Below are 23,343 nucleotides of genomic sequence, written 5' to 3' on the forward strand. Positions count from 1 at the left end.
TTGCCATTTCCTAGACATTTCAGACGTCCTGTGTTATAAAATCTGGGTCGCCTCCTGGCTTTCCCCACTCTTAAGTGCTTAGGGTTCTACTTTGGGGGCTAAGTTCTTGGTCATGTATCTTATTTCAACATTTGTGTATGCTTGTGCACGCACTCATGCCCTTAAGGGTTTATAACTTAAAAAAAAAAATCTTTATAGACATATTACAGAATTTAAGGAGGTTGCAGACTTAAATGCTTGTTCCAGTTTTTTGGTCTCCTCATCAACACTTGTTTCTTCTCCTTTCCTGTCTTTCTCCGTCTCTATTATGGTCATCCTAATGGGTGTGAAATGTGATCTCACTGTGACTTTGGTTTGTATTTCCCTAATGACTAATAATGTCGAGCATGTTTTCATGTGCATTTTGGCTATTTGCATGTTTTCTTTGGACGGATGTCTACTGGGTCACTTAACCTTTTTAAAATGTAAATGTTCTTTTAATATTTCATGATCAAAACACTTGCAAATTGTGCATTAGTGGATACTCTCTTTCCCTGTGGTGGCAGTGATGAGGAAGACCTTTTAATGAAGCTGCTACGGAAATAGGTTAAAGCTCAAAGATCCCTTGGCGGTCAGGTAGTATTAAATTGCCCACAATATTGGCTCGAAGTAAAGACAATGAAGAAATTAGAGTAAGGAGTAAAGTAAGTTATATTATTAAGAACTTTTAAACATAAACCTGAATAGAAAAAAAAAGGCTTTGGAAAAGAGGGTATTTTATAGACACAGGGGTTTCCCTAATATGCTTATTTTTTCATTTACCAAATTCTTTTATTCCTTTAACTAGAAGTAGAATCTTAAGATGTTTAAATAATATGGCTTGTGTCTGGCTCCTTTCCTGTCTTTCTTATTTTGCCCTAACTTCCCACTTTGTCACCTGTGCATCAAGCGACATAAAGATAACAACTGGATTTGCTGATAGATGTTACCTGACTAATTTTGGTATTCCAGAGACCATGCTCTACAGTTTCATTTTTTATTATTGTTATGAAATGGACAGTGTAGTTGTAATTTTACCCTATTGGCATTTTTTCAGTCTTGTTTATACTGATGACTACATAAAGATCTAACTGATTTAAGAAAGACTATTCTTGACGGATGGGTCCCAGGACTTATTTGTTAGCCTAGTGTTTCTTTGCACCTTCCTATCAATTACTCTGAATATTTTTCTTCATGTCATTGTAGCCACTTCCTGAGAAGTTTGTGGTGAAAGGTGTCGTGGATCGATTTTCAGAAGAGTTTGTGGAGACCAGAAGAAAAGCTTTGGATAAATTCCTGAAAAGAATTACAGATCACCCTGTACTCTCCTTCAATGAACACTTTAATGTTTTCCTTACTGCCAAGGTAAGGCAGACTCTTTCATAGTCCTCCCCCAAATTAGCATTCTTTCTACTCTCCCTTAAAAGCTGTGCTGATCTATCCAAGGCACACCTGTAGTAAGTGGATGACAGAATTGCTCTGGGTTTGTGTCTTTCGTGTTTTTTCTTGGTGCTCATCTGCCTGGCATGGTTTCCGTGTTAGAATTCAGGAGAACTCTCCCCCTGCAGCAGCTGAGGAAGTTAGACTATTTTCACTTGCCAAAAGCAGAGATGTTTTCCTGAACACTTACCAGCAATATTACTGGGCAAGGCCATTCTGATCAACAATGGGCATGAAAGGGCAAGAATGTTCATTGAGTGTTTGGTAAGGACGTTTTTCACAGGAACATCATGAGGGTTGGCTCAGAGTCTCATTTCACGGGTGAGGAGGCTGAAGTCAGGGTGTGCATATGAGTTCAGCTGGCATCACTGGGATGTAAACTGGGTCTTTGTGGCTCCTGAGGCCACAGTTTTCCTGGGTATCGGACCACCTGACCAAGAGGAGTTTAGCATTACTTCAGTTCAGTCGCTCAGTCGTGTCCGACCTTTTGCGACCCCATGAACCGCAGCATGCCAGGCCTCCCTGTCCATCACCAATTCCCGGAGTCCACCCAAACCCATGTCCATCGAGTCGGTGATGCCATCCAACCATCTCATCCTCTGTGGTCCCCTTCTCCTCGTGCCCCCAATCTTTCCCAGCATCAGGGTCTTTTCAAATGAGTCAGCTCTTCGCATCAGGTGGCCAAAGTATTGGAGTTTCAGCTTCAGCATCAGTCCTTCCAATGAATATAGCATTACTTACCTGCAGCCAAGTTCCTAGTAGGTGGTCATTTTCCAGGCACTTGCCAGGGAAACAGTTAGGATGAACACAGGTGCTGGATTCTACATAGTCAGGCTCAAGTTGACCATCTCCCCCCTCAGTAAATTTAAGAAAATTGAAATCATTATCAGGCATCATTGAAATCCTATCAGGCATCTTTTCTGGCCACAATACTATGAGACTAGATATCAATTACAGGGACAAAAAGCTGTAAAAAACACAAACACATGGAGATTAAACAATACATTTTTAAATAACGAAAAGGTTACTAAAGAAATAAAAAGGGAAATAAAAAAAATTCCTAGAAACAAATGACAACAAAAATATGACAGCCCAAAACCTACGGGATGCAGCAGACTCAAGGTGGCCATCCCCTGACTGTTCTCTGGACTTCCCTCTTGGCAGAACTGGTCCAGAACCTGAGGTGCTCAGCTCTGACTGTCTGCAGAAGGGAGAGCCGTGTTCAGGCTCTCAGGCCCGCGCTCTTCCGCCCGCCATCCGCTTATTCTCATGCCTCCTAGTCTCATGTTCAGGCCGTAGTAATTCATCCCACATTGGCAAGGATATTGAGGTCCAGGTACTTTCCAGTTTTCTTTTTCAAAATCCCAAATTGAGAAATATTTACAAACAGCATCACCTGACATAAAGACCTTAGAGGGAATGCCATTCTCCAGACAGCGAGGACCACATGCCAAAGTCCGCCAGTGTCATGGTTGGTTGGTTGGTTGGTTTGTTTTCCCAAACCTCAGTTGGCACTCAGCCTCCTGGATGACATTCTTATTCATCTCCTCTTTTCCCTGGAAGCCCTCCCTCCACAGTTCAAACTTGTGTTCTTTTTAAAAAATAAATATTTCCTGGTGAACTGCTCCTCCGGCACAGTTCTTCCAGAGTGAACCCAAAGTAAAGTCTCCCCTGTTCTCCAGAAGTACAACACACCGTTTCAACCAGATTACAGGTTCTTCACCAGGCAAGCCCTCAAGTTTCATCATTTTTATTGAATAAAAGGACAAAGCAGGAGAAAGCTTGGTCACTAGGAATTTGTGTGAAAAATAAATAGGAAGGGTTTTTTTTTTTTTTTTTTTTGGTATGCGTGTTTTTTATTTGTGGGCCAAGCAAGATGAACTGATGTTTTAAATGTCTTCAGCTTTGTTATTGAAGGAGAACTCACGTACAGAAAAGTATGCCAATCATAGCTCAATAAATGATCAGAAAATGAACATACCTTTGTGATCGCTACCTGTATCAAGATAGAAAATCTCCAGCGCCCTGGAAGCCCCTGCTCCCAGTCACTCCCACCCCCCTCCTCCCTAGAATAGACACTGCCCTGATTTCTGACGTCAGGGAGCGCTCACTGGGTTTTGTCGCACGGCCTTTCCTGTCACCGCGTCCTGCCTGCCACCCTCCACTTCCCTTACGTGGCTTCGGTTGGATATAAATGAATGAATCTCAGCTCTTGAATTTTGCTCCTAAAGACAGTTTAGGATATTTTGTACAGGAGAAAGGGACTCTCTAAAAAGTTGTATTTAAACAGTTGTGATTAAAGGGAAGTGTGCGGGGTCAGTGTTCCTTATTGGAAAGGTGGGAGTCCAGCTCTGGAGAAGGAGACCTGGCGTACAGGTGCAGGGGTGTGAGCGTGGTGGCCACAGTGACAAAGGCGAGGAGACGCGTGTGTGTCTGTGTGTGTGTGGTTAGTCCCTTACCTAACTCAGCTACTTTTCTTTTTCTTTTTTAATAATTAAAATATTTCTTTATTTGGCTGTGTCGCATCTTCGTTGTACCGCAACATTCAGGAGCTTAGTTCCCCAACGGGACTGAAGCCCCCCACCTCTCCTGCATCACCAGGTGGATTTTTAACCACGGGTCCACCAGGGAGTCCCCAGTCCCTTATTTCCTGAGTCCTCCATTTCCTAAAGGAATGGGTTTACTGAATCCTGGCCGTGTGAGCGGGTGAGCCCTTTGAGTTCTGTCTTGTCCGTGTGTTATCCTTAGGACCTGAACGCCCACAAGAAGCAAGGGATGGCATTGCTGACTCGGGTGGGCGAGTCGGTCAAGCATGTCGCTGGCGGCTACAAGCTGAGAAGTCGGCCTCTCGAATTCGCAGCCATCGGCGAGTACTTAGACACGTTTGCGCTCAAGCTGGGAACCATCGATCGAATAGCCCAGCGGATCATCAAGGAAGAAATAGGTGAGCTCTCTGTCAAGGTCTGGGTCAGGCCCATGGACCACGTTTGCAAAAATGGCACTCATGTGTGCCAGGCAGAATCAAACTGCTGAAATGCTGGAGTGGCAGAACCAGGCCACACTATGCTCATAAAACCAACACACACACGTATATACAAGGAGCAGGGGAGGTAGTTAAAACCAGAGGGTAATTTTGTACTCCATCCCTGGCCCTGCATTTCATCCTGTTTGATTTCACCACAGCAAAAAGCCACTCTTGAGCCGCTAGGCTTTCCTAATTTTATCTCTCTCTCAACTTTCCTTCTTCCATTGCCAGAGGATAAGATGGTTGGATGCCATCCTCTCTCTCATCCATAGGGACCGATCATTTAAAAATTAAACTTAAGTATCTTTTCTGGCAGAAAGGCGGTTCAAAAGGACAGCCTGTGTTTGCCAAAGTTCTGATTCTAAGGAGGTTTCAGACTTGAAATTGACTCACCTGCCACGCCTTGGCTTCATTTCAAGCCCACTCTTCCTGACCGGAGGAGTTACGAGGCCTTTCTTTAACCTTCCTGGTTGCTGCCACTGCTTCATCCCCACCCCTCTCTTGGCCACTTGCTTTTCTGTTTCCCAGAATGTGGGGGCCTTTTGTCTTACACACGTGTAGGCCAAACACACCTGAACAGTATTAGTGATCATGCTGGCATGTGACGTGAAACGTAGGAAAGGATTTCCTGGTAGCTGCAGTACATTGGTTACTAAAAAACGGCAGCAGTTTTTTATTGTAATGGCAAGAATCCTGGTGACAATTGATGGCCAGATTTTCTTTGTGAAGAGAAATAAAACAACATATTGCCCTGTTCTTTGTGTTTTAATTCTCCGGTACCTGCTGCTGGTCTCATGTAGGCCTGCAGGTTTTAGAGATGGCTTTAGGTACCACCCACACCTAAAGATCATATGGGGTAAATTCTGATGGGCCCAAGGTGTTGGGGTGACCCCTGAGTGAGAAAGCGAGTCTGCCTACGTAAGACCACATTTTCTTATATCAAGTATTTCCTAAAATTCCATTGTTTTTCCACCATGACTGATTTTCTTTTTTTTTTTCCTTTTGAAAACATCCCCCTAAACCTATATGAAACTCAGCTTCCATGGCCTGTCAAATATTGCTTCACTGTAGGGGTAGGTGAGTAGGTTTTTTGGAAGATATTTAGTGGATGTCGCTCCCAGCACTTTCCCCCCCGAAGGCATGGGCTCCCATTATCCAGAGGCATGACATTCCCATTGACATTCCCATTATGGAGTGGAGTTGATTGATGTTATGATGTTAGCTGTAACATCAGCTTACAGAGATTGTAAAAAATATTCTGTTGCAATCAGTGCTGTGTTTAAAGGCAAGCATGCTCAGAGAGCTCTTTGCTGCAGTAGTTATTGAGTCAGGAGTACCGGTGATTGCTGCCCAGCCAGACCTCAGCTGGTTTCCCTGCCCCCCTTAGAGTACCTTGTGGAGCTGCGGGAATACGGGCCCGTGTACTCCACGTGGAGCGCGCTAGAGGGGGAGCTAGCGGAGCCCCTGGAGGGTGTGTCTGCCTGCATCGGCAACTGCTCTACGGCCTTGGAGGAGCTGACCGACGACATGACAGAAGACTTTCTACCCGTGCTCAGGGAATACATTTTATACTCTGACTCCATGAAGGTAAGCTGGCTCCCTGCTTGTGCACCTAGGTACTTTCTTTATTGTCAGTAGCCAAAAACGGATTGGTTATTGCCTATTTGCATGTGGTATCGGGATTCCCTGGTGGCTCAGCTGGTAAAGAATCTGCCTGAAATGTGATAGACCTGGGTTCGATCCCTGGGTTGGAAAGATCCCCCGGAGAAGGGAACAGCTACCCACTCCAATATTCTGGCCTGGAGAATTCCATGGACTGTATAGTCCACAGAGTCGCAAAGAGTTGGACACGACTGAGTGACCTTCACTTCACTTCACTTAGGTTTCCTTCTTTCTAGATGGGCAGGATCAGACATGTGGACTGACTTCTTTCTTGAACATGTAAAAAGAATACATGGTGAATACAAGTATGTGAATTAAATGAAAAAAAAAGAAGAAAGTTTGGAAGAGATTCTTACTAGAATTTTAGAGGGGGAGCTAGCTAGAGTTCTCTGAGAGTTTGAGATATAGCATTTGATTAAGAACAGTATGTTGTGGGAAAAGAACAATTGAATAATAATTAGAGCTCTTTGAAGTTAAAGTGTGATTGCTAAAATAAAATTGAAGAGCACAGTTGGAAAACGAGGCTGAGGAAATCTTGGAAAGTATTGTAAAACAAATTAAAAATGTAGTTGGAAAGTAGAACAAATATGCAAAAATACTGAAAATGTGAAAGAATGATAAAAGATGTAGAGGATTAATCTCAAAGGTTCAAGCATCTGATTGATAAGAGTTCTTGATTGAAAGAACAGAGAAACTGAGAAAAGGAAATTATGAAAGAAGCAATACAAGAAAGTTTCCCTAAACCAAAGGGCATAAGTCTTTAGATTAAAAGGACAGGTTGATTACCCAGCAAAAGGACTGGACCAAAAACCAACCCAAAGCATATCATTGTAAAATTTTAGGACAGGAGTGATAAGATTCAGGCACAGGATCAAATGCTTTAATGTCCGCATTAGAAACTGCCCCAGCCTGCACTTAGATGGGTTGGAGAGTGTAGCTGTGGGGGACGCCTATGATGGTGGGCAAGGTTCATCTTGGCTAACTTGCTCATTTTTATAGATGAAGAAGCAGAGGCTCATGGGTAGATCTTTTCTCTGTTCCAGGTCTAATGAGCAGCCACCTTATATTTGTGTCTTTACTGTTGGCGAGAGAAACTGGATCAGTTCCTGCTTTTCAAGGCTGAGGCTCACGTTGTCTTTAAGTGTAGTTGTGGCACGGTGCATTCTGTTCCCTTCAGAGGCAGGGAAAAAGCACAGAAAAAAGGCACCGTGAGGCCATGTGGAACTGATGAATAATGTTCAGTGGACAATGAAGACAGCTTGTGCTGGATTGGTGGTTGAAGATGTGTGTTTCCAAGAATACTGTGGAGTGAGCAGTGCTTAAGAGAGAAGGGTACCAAAGTTACCCTCAGGCTCGGGACTCAAACACGCTATAGACATCTGCAGATGAGTCCTTATATGGGCTCACATTCTATACACAGCGTGTATATAAAATATGATTATGATAGTGATGGGCTGGGAGAGAGAACACGTTAGAGTCCATAGCAAAGTTCTAGCAGTGTTTTTTGAGCACTGATGTCATGACCAGGCCAGGAGTTGGAGAAGCTTTATTTAATAGTTAGGGAAGGGCCCTATACTTCATATCTCACACTGCCTTATTCATGGAAGGTAGTCAGCGAATATTTAATTGAAGCTGACAGTGTGGTGCGTTTAGAATGTTTACAGATATATAACTATTGTATGACATGTATCTTGTTATTTCTAATAACTTGTAGTAGGTTTATCTACAAGTCAAAGAGCATGCCTATCTCAGAGGTGCTGGTGATGACTAGTGAGATGAGAGTCAGAGGAGAGAGTGATAAGGTAAAGGCCAATGCAAGTGCAGCCAGTTGAGCAAGGGAGTGGGTGGGAGGTGGGGAGGTCAAATAAGTAAAGGATGAGATATGACGAGATATACGGTAGCATCTTAAAGGTCACAGCTGGTAAGCCTGGATTTTGTTCTTAGGGATAAAAGAGAAGCCATTTGGTTTCATGCAGGGAAATGACAGGATAGGGTTTGTACTTTAAGAAGACAGCTAGTGCTATGATAATGAAGAATGGATTGTGGAGAGAAAGGGTCAGGGAGAGGGAGAGAGAGAGATAAAGGTCCGGAGACCATTAGGAAACTGTTGCAGGGAGCCTAGTAGCAGATAATTAAGTGGTAGAGCTTGGAGAAATGAGCAAACTTGGGGTATATTTTGTGTGAAGGACCAACTAGACTTGCTGCTATGTTAATGGAAAGTGAGAAATGAGGGAATTGAGGATGACTCCTAGGTTTTGGGCTTCAGCAACTGTGTTGATAGTGGTCCTATTTAGTGAGGTGGGGAAGTTTGGAGGAGAACAGTTGGGAATCAAGTTGTTTTGGCCATACTAAGTTTTAAAAAAAGTGCCTATTAGACATTAAAGTAGAGCTGTCATGGCAGCTGCTTATGAGTTCAGAAGGAGTAGAAATTTGGGAGTCATTTGTTTATAGATGGCATTTAAATCTATGAGAGTTGGGGCAATCATCTGGGGAGATGAGACTGAGGCAAACAGTCCAGGACTCTTCCTGTATCTTCCAGTATTTAGCGGTCTAGCACCTAATTAGGGGGATGGACAAGTAGGAGAAAGGAGCCTGAGAAGGAATGGTCAGTGTAGTAGGAGGAGGAGTAGAGGAGGACCTTAGTGAAGTCGAGAGAAACAACTGTTAGAAAGAGCATGATAAGCAGTGACCATCAGACTTAATAATGTGGAAGTCACTGCTGGTCGTGATTCGAGGTGTTAAGATGTAGCTACGAAGTTTGGGTTAGAAGACAGCTTGTTTTAAAAATTCTGACTATTTCATTGCCATATGATTTCTTGACTTCATTTTTAATTTTTCTTAAAAAAAATTTTTTTGGCGTATAGTTGATTTTACAATGCTGTGTTTGTTTCAGGTGTACAACAGAGTGATTCGGTTATACATATGTTCATCCTGTTTCAGACCTTTCCCCATATAAGTTATTACAGAATACTGAGTAGATTCCCTGTGCTATACAGTAGGTCCTTCTTGGTCATCTATTTTATATATGGCAGTGTATGCATGTTAATCCCGAGCTCCTGATCTATCCCTCCCCCAACACATTTCCCTTTTGTTAACCATGTTTGTTTTTTGATATATATGCCTAGTTCTGTCTTGTAAGTTCATGTGTATCATCTTTTAAAAATTGGATTCTACATGTGAGTGGTATCATATGATATTTATCTTTCTCTGTCTGACTTAAACTTCACACACTATGATGACGTCCAGGTCCTGTCTAATGATTTCTTTGGCCTACGCGCCTTCTCCCCCCAGAGACCACAAGGTGGAGCTAATGAGTCAAGTGACTAGTCTATGCTTTTAGGTTGCCCACTTAGGCTGCCTTTGAAAACTTAAGATTTTCTAGAATGCTGATTTGAGGGGAAAAAAGTCCTCCTTCCTAAACAAAAGTGACTATAGACTGAGGGCCTAATTTCTTGAAAATGTGAAGAATTAGGGATGTAGCAATGTACATAATGATCTCAAATATTTTTAAAATTAGAAAATATAAAAATCAAAACTCTGAGATTCCCAGTTAGGGCTGAATTGGATACATATTGAAACTTCCTCTTTTCATAAAATCAGAATGACTCCAGAATGATTTTTTTTTTTTTTAAGGCTTAAGTCCAGGTTGGGGGGGGCGGTGTCGGGGGAGGGGGTGGAAAGAGCAGCAGGAAGGGAAACAACAGCAGTACAATTAGGAACCAGAAGCGAATTGAGAGGTGATAGAGACTCAGGTGACTCAAAGCTGCTTAAGCTGGCTGTGGGGAAAACTGAGAAGCCGCCTAGCTTGCACTGCGGACTCCTTCAGAAAGGTTAAGAATTGACAGCACTGGGTACCTGGGACGGAGGGAAAGATGGAGCTGAGGAGAGGGGTTGATCAGGAGTCTGTTTAAGAAGCAGCTGGAGCTTCTGATTCTGTCCTCCTTCCAGGCACCGGGGCCGCTGTCCCTTCCTCACTCGGGCAGAACTGGAGATGTATTCTCTGCTGCTGCACCTGCTCGGCCGCTCAGTCGTGTCCGACTCTTTGCGACCCCACGGACTGTAGCCCACCAGGCTCCTCTGTCCATGGGATTCTCCAGGCAAGAGTACTGGAGTGTGTAGCCATTTTCCTCCTCCAGGGGATCTTCCCAACCCAGGGATCGAACCCACGTCTCCTGTATCCTCTGCACTGTAGGTGGATTTTTTACCCATTGACCGTTGGGGAAGTCCCCATAGAGGGTCTCTGCTCCAAGAGACAGCAGGCTCAGTGGAGGGTGTGGCCTGAAATCCTAAAATCAAGAGCAAAGGGTTACTAAATGTTGAAACTCTTGTCTTCCTCTGCTTGGTTCTCAGTGTTATACCTTTTCCTGAAAGAGTTTGAGGGCCTTTTAGAAAAAATCTAAACAGGCTGGGAGAAGAGACTAGAATATACTGATATTTAGTGGGAGGGGGGAGTCCTCAATGAAAGGACCCATCAGAGTCCCTGTAGAGAACTGTCAGGAAGCCCTCAACATCAGGGAACTTTCAACCAGTTTTTAGTGTTTCCCTCTTGGGCAAGTGTGCAGAAAAGGCTCACCAAATATTTAAGGGAAGGTTCTAATGTGAATACAAGTAAATACAAAGAAGGAAAAATAAACCATCACTGAGGGAGAAGAACTTTTCCAGGAAAAAAAATTCATTAATATCTTCAGAAAGAGAAGAGAAGTCACAAGCATTTTTAAAATTCCAGAGAATAAGCGAAGAGCTCATGGAATGACGATCAAGATGGAAATGAAAAGAAAAAAAAAACCACACAAACAGGAGAGTTAGAAGAACAGGTTAAGGAAATGACTATAAAATGAAACAGAAAGACAGATGGAGGATTGGAGAGAAAAAATATATAAAAATGAGAGGACCAGGCCAGACCAGATATCTAATATTTCAGAAATCCAATATCTGAAAAACAGGAAGAGAAAACAGAGAAATGGGGAAGCATCAGAGTTGTTCAAGAGAAAAGCCTGGAAGTGAAGACAAAACATGTTCCAGGCCATGCCTGAAAGATGAGACGGTTGATGCTTTCCCCATTCCTCTGCATTTTTCTTTATTTTTCAAATTTCTTGTAACAGATGTTGTTTAAAATGAAGGCACAGTGTGTGGTTCTCGTATTAGCAACATTGTCCTGGAAAATTTAGCTCACAGGTTGTCTGTCATCAAAGAACGAATGTGTAAAAAAGAGATGTTGGAAAGGAAGACCTAAGTTTGGTCATTTAATCACACATTGTGTCACCAGGATCAAGCTCAGACTAATTTTCTTGCCTCCAGGGAAATGCTGTCACAGAGGGGCACCCAGAGACAGGCCACAGGGCTATGTTGGGTGTCAGATGTTTTTTAATTATTATAAATGTTCAAAATTGAAGTGTATTTGACATATTAGATTCATGTGTGCACCCTAATGATTCCACATTTGCATACATTGTAAAATGATCACCAAAATAAGTTTAGTTACCTTCTGTCACCTAACAAAGTTAGTGCAGTGTTACTAACCGTGTTCTCCATGCCACACAGGACACCCTCATGACTTATTTATTTTATGCCTGGAATTTTGTACCTCTGGATCCCCTTTAGCCATTTCGTAACCCTCCTAATAACCCTTCTTCCCTCTGACAACCAGTGACCTGTTCTTTGTGAGTCTGGACTTGGTTTGGTTTTGTGTGTTTGAGTTTTACTCTCATTTGAGCTTCTTTGTTACAGAACACTCAGCATTATACACAAATCCCCCCTGGGTCTTTTGGGCTGTCAGCCCTCGGCATACCAGACCATAGGCCACTCTGTTCTGTAATTCTCTCCCTGTGGCTGAGCTGTTCCTCCTGCTCCCATTCACTCTGTCAATCCCATTTCACCTCCTACAAAGGGATTTGACGCTTACAAACCTTCCGGACCCCAGGAGCCTTTGAGATAGCTGCTGACCATTTGCACTGGGGCTGTCTTTGGACTGCATTTTCCTCCGCCCCCACGTCTGTGAACCCACAGCCTCCTTAAGGGGAGGCGTTCCTGTTTCCTGGGTGTCGGGCTTTTCAGTTGATCCTGACCACCGTGGCACTTTGGAAAAAATTCAGTGCAGATTTCAAGAGCCAAACCACAGAATGTACTGGGTCAGCCAAAGAAGTTCATTCGGGTTTTCCGTAAATTTGGGTTTTCTGTAATATGGTGTGGAAAAACCTGAACAAACTTGTTGGCCTACCTAGTATCTGTGATCTAATTTCCAGATGCTTTTGTTTAATGGCTGTTACTAGTTTGCTCTGTAAACATTTTGGATGACAGGTATTATGTTTCCATTGCTTAATTTTTTTTATTATAAAAAAGTTCAAACATATCTAAAAGTTAAGTGGAGGTGTACTTCCATGTACCCATTAGTCTGCTCCAACACTCGCCCACTCACGTTCCATCTTATTCTAGCTCTCCTCCCACCTGCTCCCAGCCCCCACCCCCTGGCTTATTTTAAAGCAAATCCCAGGCATTACATCATTTCATACAAAAATACATATCTCTAAAATACAGACATTCTTTAAAAAAATTTTTTTAATGTGGATCATTTTTAAAAGTCTTTATTGAATTTGTTACAATATCACTTCTGTTTTATGTTTTGGGGTTTTTTGACCATGTAGCATGTGGGGTCTCAGCTCCCCAACCAGGGATGGAAACCATACATCCTGCTTTGGAAGGTGAAGTCTTAACCACTGGACCACCAGGGAAGTCCCCAAACATTCTTTTAAGGAAGAAAAAGGACCACATTATTCAGTTTAGTCGTGTCCAACTCTTTGCGACCCCATGAACCACAGCACGCTAGGCCTCCCTATCCATCACCAGTTCCCGGAGTCTACCCAAACTCATGTCTATTGAGTTGGTGATGCCATCCAACCATCCCATCCTCTGTCATCCCCTTCTCCTCCTACCCTCAATCTTTCCCAGCATCCGGGTCTTTTCAAATGAGTCAGCTCTTTGCATCAGGTGGCCAAAGTATTGGTGTTTCAGCTTCAGCATCAGTCCTTCCAATGAACACCCAGGACGGATCTCCTTTAGGATAGACTGGTTGGATCTCCTTGCAGTCCAAGGGACTCTGAACAGTCTTCTCCAACACCACAGTTCAAAAGCATCAATTCTTCAGCGCTCAGCTTTCATTATAGTCCAACTCTCACATCCATACATGACTACTGGAAAAACCATAACCTTGACTAGATGGACCTTTGTGGACAAAGTAATGTCTCTGCTTTTTAATATGCTGTCTAGGTTGGTCATAACTTTCCTTCCAAGTAGTAAAGCGTCTTTTAATTTCATGGCTGCAATCACCATCTGCAGTGATTTTGGAGCCCCCCAAAAAAAAGTCAGTCACTGTTTGCACTGTTTCCCCATCTATTTGCCATGAAGTGATGGGACCGGATGCCATGATGTTAGTTTTCTGAATGTTGAGCTTTAAGCCAACTTTTCACTCTCCTCTTTGACTTTCATCAAGAGGCTCTTTTAGTTCTTCTTCACTTTCTGCCATAAGGGTGGTGTCATCTGCATATCTGAGGTTATTGATATTTCTCCAGCAATCTTGATTCCAGCTTGTGCTTCTTTCCAGCCCAGCATTTCTCATGATTACTCTGCATATAAGTTAAATAAGCAGGGTGACAATATACAGCCTTGATGTACTCCTTTTCCTATTTGGAACCAGTCTGTTGTTCCATGTCCAGTTCTAACTGTTGCTTCCTGACCTGCATACAGGTTTCTCAAGAGGCAGGTCAGGTGGTCTGGTATTCCCATCTCTTTCAGAATTTTCCACAGTTTATTGTGATCCACACAGTCAAAGGCTTTGGCATAGTCAATAAAGCTGAAGTAGATGTTTTTCTGGAACTCTTGCTTTTCTATGATCCAGCAGATGTTGGCAATTTGATCTCTTTCCTCTGCCTTTTCTAAAACCAGCTTGAACATCTGGAAGTTCACAATTCATGTTGCTGAAGCCTGGCTTGGAGAATTTTAAAGCATTAACTAGCTGTGAGATGAGTGCAATTGTGTGTGTAGTTTGAGCATTCTTTGGGATTGCCTTTCTTAGGGATTGGAATGAAACTGACCTTTTCCAGTCCTGTGGCCACTGCTGAGTTTTCCAAATTTGCTGGCATATTGAGTGCAGCACTTTCACAGCATCATCTTTCAGGATTTGAAATAGCTCAACTGGAATTCCATCACTTCCACTAGCTTTGTTCGTAGTGTCACACCTAAATAGATTTTTTTTTTCCTTAATATTTCCTCAAATATCCAGTTAGTGTTCAGTTTCCCCAGTCGTCTCAGACACTGTTTTTAGGCTTTTTCCAAAGTGGGATATAAATAAAATTCATACTTGCTTGATATAGTTCTTAAGTATTTTAAGAATCCCTCCCCCTCTATTTATTTTTCTTTGCAATTTATTTATTAAAGAAAGGAGTTATTTTTTCCTCCTCTGCGTTTGAAAAGAGAAGTAGTGAAGTTCCAGGCTACTGGGACCATTTTGAAATCATGATGAAATGCTCAACATTAAAAATATGTATAGCATTGAGAGAACTTTACTCAATGTCTCTAATTAAAAGTCTCCTTTCACTGAGGTCCTCCCTGGCCACCCAGTGCGCAATTTGCCATCTTCCAAACCCTCAGTGCTCCACATCTTTCTTTCCTGTTTTCGTTTTTCCTCCTGAACACCTAGCATTACCTTCCAGGGTCTTATGTTGATTATATTTGATCTGTGTATTATCTGCCTCCTCCCTGGAATGTCAGCTCCACGAAGGCAAGGGTTCTGTGTGTTTTGCTCTCTGCTGTATCTCCAGCACTTGGGTAAATGAAGAAATGTTAAGGCAAGAGAGAAATGGGGTGGGAATGGCCGTGCAGACCAGGGGCGGAAGGCCACAGGGTGGGATGCATGTATCCCCGTATCCACTAGCATCAGAGAGCTCTGTCAATCTCTGTGAGAAGCTCAGAGGGTAAAGGTCTTCTGCCCATCACTCGGTGCTGGAGGAACTTCTCTGCAGATGCCGACCCAGCACCTCGAAGGCCCTTTCACTCCACTGAAGGCTGAGGCCCCGTCAACCAGAGGCCAGTGTGGCCAGGTCCATCGGCAGATCCTGTGCTGTTTCGGGAGGGAGGCCAGTCCCTTCAGACCACTGCCCGTGGTGTGCGAAGGTGCTCCCAGCAAGGACGGTAGTCTTCAGCAGTTTATCTTATTTCGGACAGGTTGCCCTGGCTGGCTGGCAGCCAGGCTGGGGAACCACGCGCTCTGGAATTCAGCTGCGAAGCCCGAGTGAGTCACCTCTGTGCTCTTAGCCAGTGGTGTGACCTCAGCCAGGTCGCTTCCTGGTGCCTCAGTGTTCTTGCCTATAGAGCAGGGATAGCACCCTTTCACTTCCGCAGGGCTGTGGTGAGCTTTTGTGGTTGTCGTGAGTTTTTTCTGCAGTCCAGTGAGGTAGGGGTGCTCGCCCAGATCCCCTCTTCAGGCTTCAGGAGAAGGCCGTGTTCTGGTTGCTCCGGGCTTGCAGAGCCTGAGGAGACAGAGCCCTTACCTCTCCTGGCCCAGGCAGGCCTGAGGAAGGGAGGGAGTGTGGCTGAGTCTTAGGCCCCCTCGTCTGCCTTGAGGGGAGGGAGAGGCTACGCGCTGAGCTGAGTGGAGCTGACAGGACTCCTCTCACCATCCCTCCCTGCCTGAGGGCCTGGGCAACCTCATCAGAGAGACTTGAGACGCTCTCAGCAGAACTGAGGAGAGGAAGCGTCCCACACTGTGCTTACTGTGTTTTGAAGGCATTTTAAGAGCATTTCTAGCTTTGGCTGGGAGTATCTTGCCACACTGACAGGGGTGTGTCATTGGGACAACTCATTGTGGAGTCCTGTTCCTAGCCTGGATACACGTGCTTTCCCCCAAACCACGTGAGGCGTCCTGTGAAGGGCGTACGAGACAGAACCAGATTCCTCAACAACACCCCCCCATCCCTGTCCTCCCGGTGCCCCAGGGAACCACGTTTGTGTCCCCACGGAGAGCAGCTACTCCTAATACCAGACCAGTAGATTTTGAATGCTTTCGGCTCTGTGAAATCTAGAAAGGAGCCCTGGCTTTTTTGTTCTTTTGTGTTTACTTTATAGATTTGTTCCGTCCAGTAGGACAGCCGCTTGCCATCGGTGGCTATTTCAGTTTAAACTCAAATTAGGGAAAATTAAATAAAGATTTAAATCCAGTTCCTCAGCCACACCAGCCACATTTCAAGAGCTCAGTCGGCATGTGGGCCTAGCGGCCGCTGTGCTGATCCATGCAGGTCGTGGAACCTCTCCATCACAGCAGAAGGTTCTAGGCCCAGAGGCTGATGACTGTGGGGAAGAGACCTCAGAGCACCTACGAGAAAGCTGAGAGGAAAACAATGAAAAGCGAAGCTGTTTCAGGTTTCATCGCATGTTCTTCTTGTGGTGAAACACTTTTCCAAGTAAATACTTAAGGGAGAGTTGAGGTTCCTGTTATGCCCGATGTCCGAATCCCCGAGCGGGAAGAGAGAAGGCTTCCAAGACAATGCAACTCGCAAAAAAAGGGAAGTTTATTACTGTCTCGAGCCAGGGCTTTCTGCCACAAACATCACAGTGGTGCAGGGTCAGAAAAGCCCTGGCTCAAGCTTGGTACACAAATTTATAAGATATGCAAAAGCGGTTAGTAGCTGGCTTAAGCGGATTGGTTACATGTTTGCAAAGTAATTCTATCGGTACAGACTTTCGCGGGCTTTTCAGCTCTCCCTTTGTTCTTACTGGGCGCATATTGATTGGCTGGCTCCAGGTTACCTGATGGGGGTAGGGAATCTTACCATTTCGGGGGAAGCTAAAACTTAGGTCCAGGCCGCCCGTCACGGTATTAACTCTGGCAGCCTCACATTCCCCCCTGTCTTCTTGTTCCTGTAGAGGAATCCTTCTCTTCATCCTGAGCTACCATCTGATATTGCTGCCTCAATACCATAATCTGAATGGTATTTAGACGTTCTTTAATAAATGACATTAGCCGGTTTAAAATACAAGGGCCAAATGTGAGTGTTAATAATAGCACTATAAGCGGGCCCAGGAGGGTGGAAACTAAGGTGGTCAGCCAGGGGGAGCGTTGAAACCAAGACTCAAACCATCCCTGCTGGGCCTCCCGTTCCCTCTTTCGTTGCGCCAGCCCTTCTCTTACTTTTGCCATAGATTCTCTTACCACTCCTGTATGGTCTGCATAGAAACAACATTCTTCTCCCAGAGCCGCGCAGACCCCACCCTGTTGGAGAAAAATCAAGTCCAATCCTCTCCTATTCTGCAAGACCACCTCAGACAAGGAAGTCAGAGACTTCTCTAAGTGGCTGATTGATTCTTCTATGCGAGTTATATCTTCATCTATGGCGGCTCGTAGGGAAGAAAACCCTTGGCCTTGCAGAGATAGTGAAGCTATTCCTGTCCCTGCTCCTGCCAGCCCAAGACTGAACAAGGCTGCCATGGTGATCGCACTGATTGGCTCTCTCTTTTGTCTTGGCAATTCTCGGTCCCAATGTGAGTACATAACCTCTTCAGAGTGGTATAAGATTTTTGGCATTACAGCAACCAGAACACAGAATTCTTGACTCTGGTTAAAAACCTTCACATTTAAACATGGGGTTAGCCCAGTATGTGAACAAATCCACCAGCCCCCAACCTCTGGCACAATCCAATTTTTGCCATATAAGCGTAGGTTACTAATAGTCCGGGCACAGAGGGAAGTTTTATCACGTGGCACTGTGCCCAAACAGAGTCCCTGTCCCCAAACTTCATTCATTGTGAGACCAACCTTGCGTTCTTCCCATCGGCATGGGGGTGGGTTCTGGCCTGAAGATAAGTAGTAAGAGACATTGAGGCCTATGGCCTCATAGAAGGGGGGGTGAAGATTATAACAAAGCCAACAGGACTGGGTTGCATTAGGGTTGGTATGGTTTAAGACCGTAAAGGCTGCATTCACTAAGGCCCATAGGGGGTCCTGAATTGCTGAGCTAATGGTAACAGCCAGAGGGCCAGGGGTTTCTGTCAGTTTGCCTCTGAGGCTAGGGGTAGAGGAGATGTTAAATGTTCCTGGCAAGCTTGGTCTGAAGGGGGTTGGCTTGGGGGTCGCCTTGTGCCCCTGTAATGCTTTGACCAGATTGGGACCTAAACTATGTACCTGCACCGGCTCAATAACCTGTTTAATGATTAAAAGCTCGCCTGGGTAGGGGCCGGGCCAATTTACGTGGAGCTGAAAACCCCAAGTCAGTCCTGAGGTCCAGCGGTTTTCTTTCTTCGCCCGTTCCTGGTTAAATCGTACTCGTACCTGAGGCCCCTGGTGTCTACGGTCCTTGAAGGTGAAGCTAACTAGATCTCTGTTTCCGACATCCCACCTCTGGGGTCCATCACAAGAGGTCACACAACTCCAGCTCCTGCAATAATAGCTTTCTATGCCACCACAGGTTTTCCAGTTATTTTTTACATAGCCCGGGCAAGCCCAAAACCCCAACCTATGGTTTTTTATCCCATCCCTATAGTACTTATCATGGAGACCGTCCTGCTTTGCGAAGAGGCTTGAGAGGTCGAAGTTCAGGTCCGGCCACCAGGTGTTTGGAGGGTGGATTCCTGAGGTCTCATTGAGCAGCTCATGAGTTTGCCCGTCGTTGAGTTTCCATGTGATCTTAGCAGGTTGATGGGGGTTATGACTGGTCGCTCCTGGGTCGATGAGAGCTGCCATCAGCAGGAGAATTAGGAGGTCTCCCAGCGGACAAGTTTCAGTTTCAAAGGATTTGACGGGTGAGGACTCGCCTTCCATTCTGCTCGCGCTTTTTCCTGTTCTTCCGATGTGGCTTGCCGCACGTGATTGCAATGAACCCAGGGTCCAATCCCGTCGACCTTGACAGCGGTAGGAGTGGTAAGGAGAACAACATAAGGGCCTTTCCATCTAGGTTCTAATACTTTAGATTGGTGTCGTTTTACCCAAACCCAATCACCTGGGCCAATATTATGTGAGGGGAGGGCCCTCTTGTTTTGGCCCTCATGTATCTCTCGAATCAATTTCCAAACATGGTTATGCACCTTACTTAATGCTATCAGAGTTTGCTGGAATTGTCCCAAAGTAGGGGGTGGCAGATATTTTCCTTCGAAAATAGGATACACAGGAGGGGGTCTTCCATACAGAATCTCAAAAGGAGTAAGATTCAGCTTATAAGGGGTGTTACGTGCCCGAAAGAGTGCAAAGGGGAGGAGGGTCACCCAGTCCCCGCCAGTCTCTATTGCCAACTTTGTCAAAGTTTCTTTTAGGGTCCGATTCATTCTCTCAACCTGTCCTGAGCTCTGGGGATTATATTCGCAATGTAACTTCCATTTCGTCCCCAGAGCTTGGGCCAGCCCTTGTACAATCTGGCTCACAAAGGCAGGTCCATTATCAGAGCCCATAGTCACTGGCAGCCCATACCTAGGCACTATCTCCTCTAAGATCTTTTTAGCAACCACTATTGCTGTCTCTCCCTTAGTGGGGAAAGCTTCCACCCACCCCGAGAAGGTATCTACCAGTACCAACAGATAGCGGTACCCATACTTGCCTGGCCTTACCTCGGTGAAATCTATCTCCCAATGTTGCCCTGGCTTTTCCCCTCGGTACCTCGTTCCCGAGTGCTGCTTCTTCTCTGCCCTCATCAGCTGGCACGCTTTGCAGGCTTGAATTATCTCTCGTACAGTTACATTTTGACGAGGGAACCTCAGGCAGGCCATCTGGAGAAGTGTTAGGGTCTTTTTTTCTCCCAAGTGTGTAGTTGTGTGCAGGTGTTCACACAGGTGACGACCCAGGGAGGCAGGCAAGATCAGGTTGTTGTTTTGGTCTCGGTACCATCCATCTTGGTCATCTTTCTGGAGGGTGGTATCCTTGTTGATCCAGGCGAGATCGGGGAGGGAATATTCGGGAACTGGTGGCAAGGTCCCCATACCAGGGGGTGGAAGTCCCACGGCTAATATGGGGGCGGCATAGTCCCGGCTAGCCGCTTCTCGAGCGGCCGCATCAGCAGCACGATTGCCCAGCGCCTTAGGGTCTTCTCCCTTCTGGTGACCGGGGACATGTACTATAGCTACTGCCCGGGGTAGTTGGACAGCTTCCAAGAGCCTGCGAATCTCAGGCAGATTTTTGACCTCTTTTCCCTCAGCTGTCCGAAATCCCCTTTCTTGGTATATGGGACCTTGAATATGGGCAGTGCTGAAAGCATATCGGCTGTCAGTAAAAATGGTGACTCTCTTCCCTTTGGCTTGCTCCAGAGCCTGTATTAGGGCAATCAATTCTGCTTTTTGTGCAGAAGTGTTTGGGGGTAGTGTCTCAGCCCATATCGTCTGCCCTGAATCATCAACTATGGCTGCTCCCGCCTTCCTTTGCCCATCTTTCACATAACTGCTCCCATCGGTGAACCATACTAGCTCACTGTTGCTTAGGGGTACATCAGTTAAGTCTTTTCGTGCCGCCAGGGCCTCAGCCAGTATCTCACTGCAATCATGGAGAGGGCTGTCCTTCTCTGGGTTGGGTAGGAGCGTGGCCGGATTTAGGAAGCAAGGGGTCTGAAAACGCACCCGTGGGGCATCGAGCAGCAAGGCCTGGTAGTGTGTCAAGCGGGCATTGGAGATCCACTTACCCGGCGGCTGCTTTAAAACCCCTTCCACGGCGTGGGGGGTGTAAACCGAGAGTTGCTGTCCATACGTCAGCTTGTCAGCGTCGCGGACGAGGAGGGCTGTAGCTGCAATGATGCGAAGGCAAGGGGGCCACCCAGCGGCCACCGGGTCTAATCGCTTCGAAAGGTATGCTACCGGCCGCTTCCATGGTCCCCATTGTTGAGTCAAGACCCCCTTTCCTATTCCTTGCTTTTCATCTATAAACAGCTGGAATGGCTTATTTGGGTTAGGCAGGGCAAGGGCTGGGGCTTCTAGTAGGGCCCGTCTGAGTGTCTGGAAAGCCTGTTTCATTGGCTCAGTCCAAGTCCACTTTGGGGTCTCTTTACTTCCCTCATATAAGGGCCGGGCCTTCTCAGCAAACCCCATAATCCACAGTCTACAATATCCAACAGTCCCCAGAAACTCTCTCACCTGGCGGGGGTTTTTGGGCTCTGGTATCTGCAATATTGTTTCTTTCATGGCCTGGGTTAGCCACCTTTGCCCCTGCCTGATCTTATACCCCAAATAGGTGACCTCTTGCCGGGCTATTTGTGCCTTCTTTGCGCTAGCGCGATACCCCAAGATGCCTAGGGTCTGTAATAGGTCCCCAGTGGCACGGCTGCAAGCTTCCTCTGTGGTTCCAGCCAACATAAGGTCATCTACATATTGTAGCAGAATGACCTCTGGGTGGCAAGCCCGATATTCGTAGAGGTCCTCACTCAGAGCCTCATTAAACAAGGTAGGGGAGTTCTTGAACCCCTGTGGGAGGCGGGTCCAAGTTAATTGTACTACTGGTTGGCCCTCCTCCTCAGTCCACTCAAAGGCAAATATCTCTTGGCTCTGGACTGCCAGGGGTAGGCTGAAAAAGGCATCCTTCAAGTCCAGCACAGTGTACCAAGTGTACTCAGGCAGTAAACTGCTCAGGAGGGTATACGGGTTAGGGACAGTTGGGTGTATGTCACTCACCCGTTTGTTGACTTCTCGCAGGTCTTGGACAGGTCTGTAATCTGTCCCCCCTAGCTTCTTCACCGGCAGTAAGGGGGTGTTCCAAGGGGATCGGCATCGCCTGAGAATTCCGGCCTCCATGAGCCGTCGAATGTGGGGAGTGATCCCCCGCCGAGCTTCTTGGCTCATAGGGTACTGTCTCACCCTCACAGGAACTGCCTCGGCCTTTAGCTCGATGACGACCGGATGTCTCTGTTTAGCTAGTCCCATTCCTGCTGTTTCTGCCCAGGCCAATGGATATTTATGGACCCACGGTTGTACATCTAGTGCTATGGTCTCTGAGGGCTTAGGCGCAAAAAGTCTGTATTCATCCCTTAAGGCTAGGGACAAGACATGTATCGGTTGTCCAAGTCCATCCGTGACTGACATTCCCCCTGGGTCAAAATGGATCTGAGCATTAACTTTAGTCAACAAGTCTCTTCCAAGTAGAGGGGCTGGGCATTCTGGTATCACCAAAAACGAATGGGACACCTGGTGGGTCCCTAGATTTACTTTCCGTTCTGTGGTCCAACAATATCTTTTTGTCCCCGTGGCTCCTTGCACTAAGCTGGCTTTCTTAGACATTGGTCCCAGTTTTTGATTTAAAACAGAGTGTTGGGCGCCAGTATCCACCATGAAGCCAACGGGTTTCCCCTCCACATGTATGGTTACCCAGGACTCGGGGAGGGGTGCCGAGTCTCGACTCCCCTAGTCACTGTCTTCCCCCGCATATAGAACTCGAGTTCCGGGGGGGGTTTTCTCTCTCTGGGTCATTCCTCTCCTTGAGTCCCTCTTAGGGCACTCGTTTTTCCAGTGCCCCTGTTCTTTGCAGTAGGCGCACTGATCCTTCTTTAGGGCCTGCCTTTTTGGTTTTTCTTTTTCTCCCGTCCGGGGTCTCGAGGTTCCCTCAATTCTGTTCCGGCCTTTAACCCCGCAAAAAGAATCTGGGCTAGCTCCTTCTGGTTCTTCCGGTTTTCCCTCGCCCTATGTTCCCTCTCTTCTTTCCTGATCTTTTCCGCTAATTCCCTTTCCTCCCGCCGAATTCGCTCTTCCCTTTCTTCTGGGGTCTCCCTATTATTGAATACCTTTTCAGCTACTTTCAGTAAATCCTGTATTGTCTGTTCTCCCAATCCCTCTACCTTTTGTAATTTCTTCCTAATATCTGGGGCTGCCTGATTCACAAACGCTAACAAAACTGCAGCGCGTGACTCCTCAGCCTGGGGGTCCATAGGTGTATATTGCCTGAAAGCTTCCATCAGCCTCTCTAGGAAGGCTGCCGGGCTTTCAGTGGGCTCTTGCCTTACTAAATTTACCTTTGCCAGATTTGTCGGCTTTCTTGCTGCAGCCCGCAGGCCAGCCATTAGAGTCTGGCGGTACACTCGGAGACGCTCCCTACCTTCCACCCGCTCAAAATCCCAGTTAGGCCGCAACAGAGGAAACCCCTCGTCCACAAGATGAGGCTGGGCGGTTGGCCTCCCGTCGACCCCTGGTACCCGTTTCCGCGCCTCTGCCAGAATTCGCTCCCGTTCTTCCGTGGTGAAGAGCACCTGCAA

At 46.0% G+C, this 23,343-nt stretch overlaps 1 protein-coding gene across 2 annotated transcripts in view; it reads left to right on the forward strand.

Annotated features, from left to right (window-relative positions):
- SNX30 (sorting nexin family member 30) overlaps positions 1–23,343 on the forward strand; it is a 111,418-nt gene that overhangs the window by 67,450 nt on the left and 20,625 nt on the right. For both annotated transcript variants that reach the window (XM_043453817.1, XM_043453818.1), the window contains exons 4-6: positions 1,225–1,383; positions 4,207–4,402; positions 5,871–6,070. In XM_043453817.1, the coding sequence (XP_043309752.1) occupies positions 1,225–1,383; positions 4,207–4,402; positions 5,871–6,070 (555 nt within the window). The remainder of the gene's footprint in view (positions 1–1,224; positions 1,384–4,206; positions 4,403–5,870; positions 6,071–23,343) is intronic.

The sequence above is a fragment of the Cervus canadensis genome, chromosome 30, assembly GCF_019320065.1.
Source record: "Cervus canadensis isolate Bull #8, Minnesota chromosome 30, ASM1932006v1, whole genome shotgun sequence".
NCBI classification, from domain to species: domain Eukaryota; kingdom Metazoa; phylum Chordata; class Mammalia; order Artiodactyla; family Cervidae; genus Cervus; species Cervus canadensis.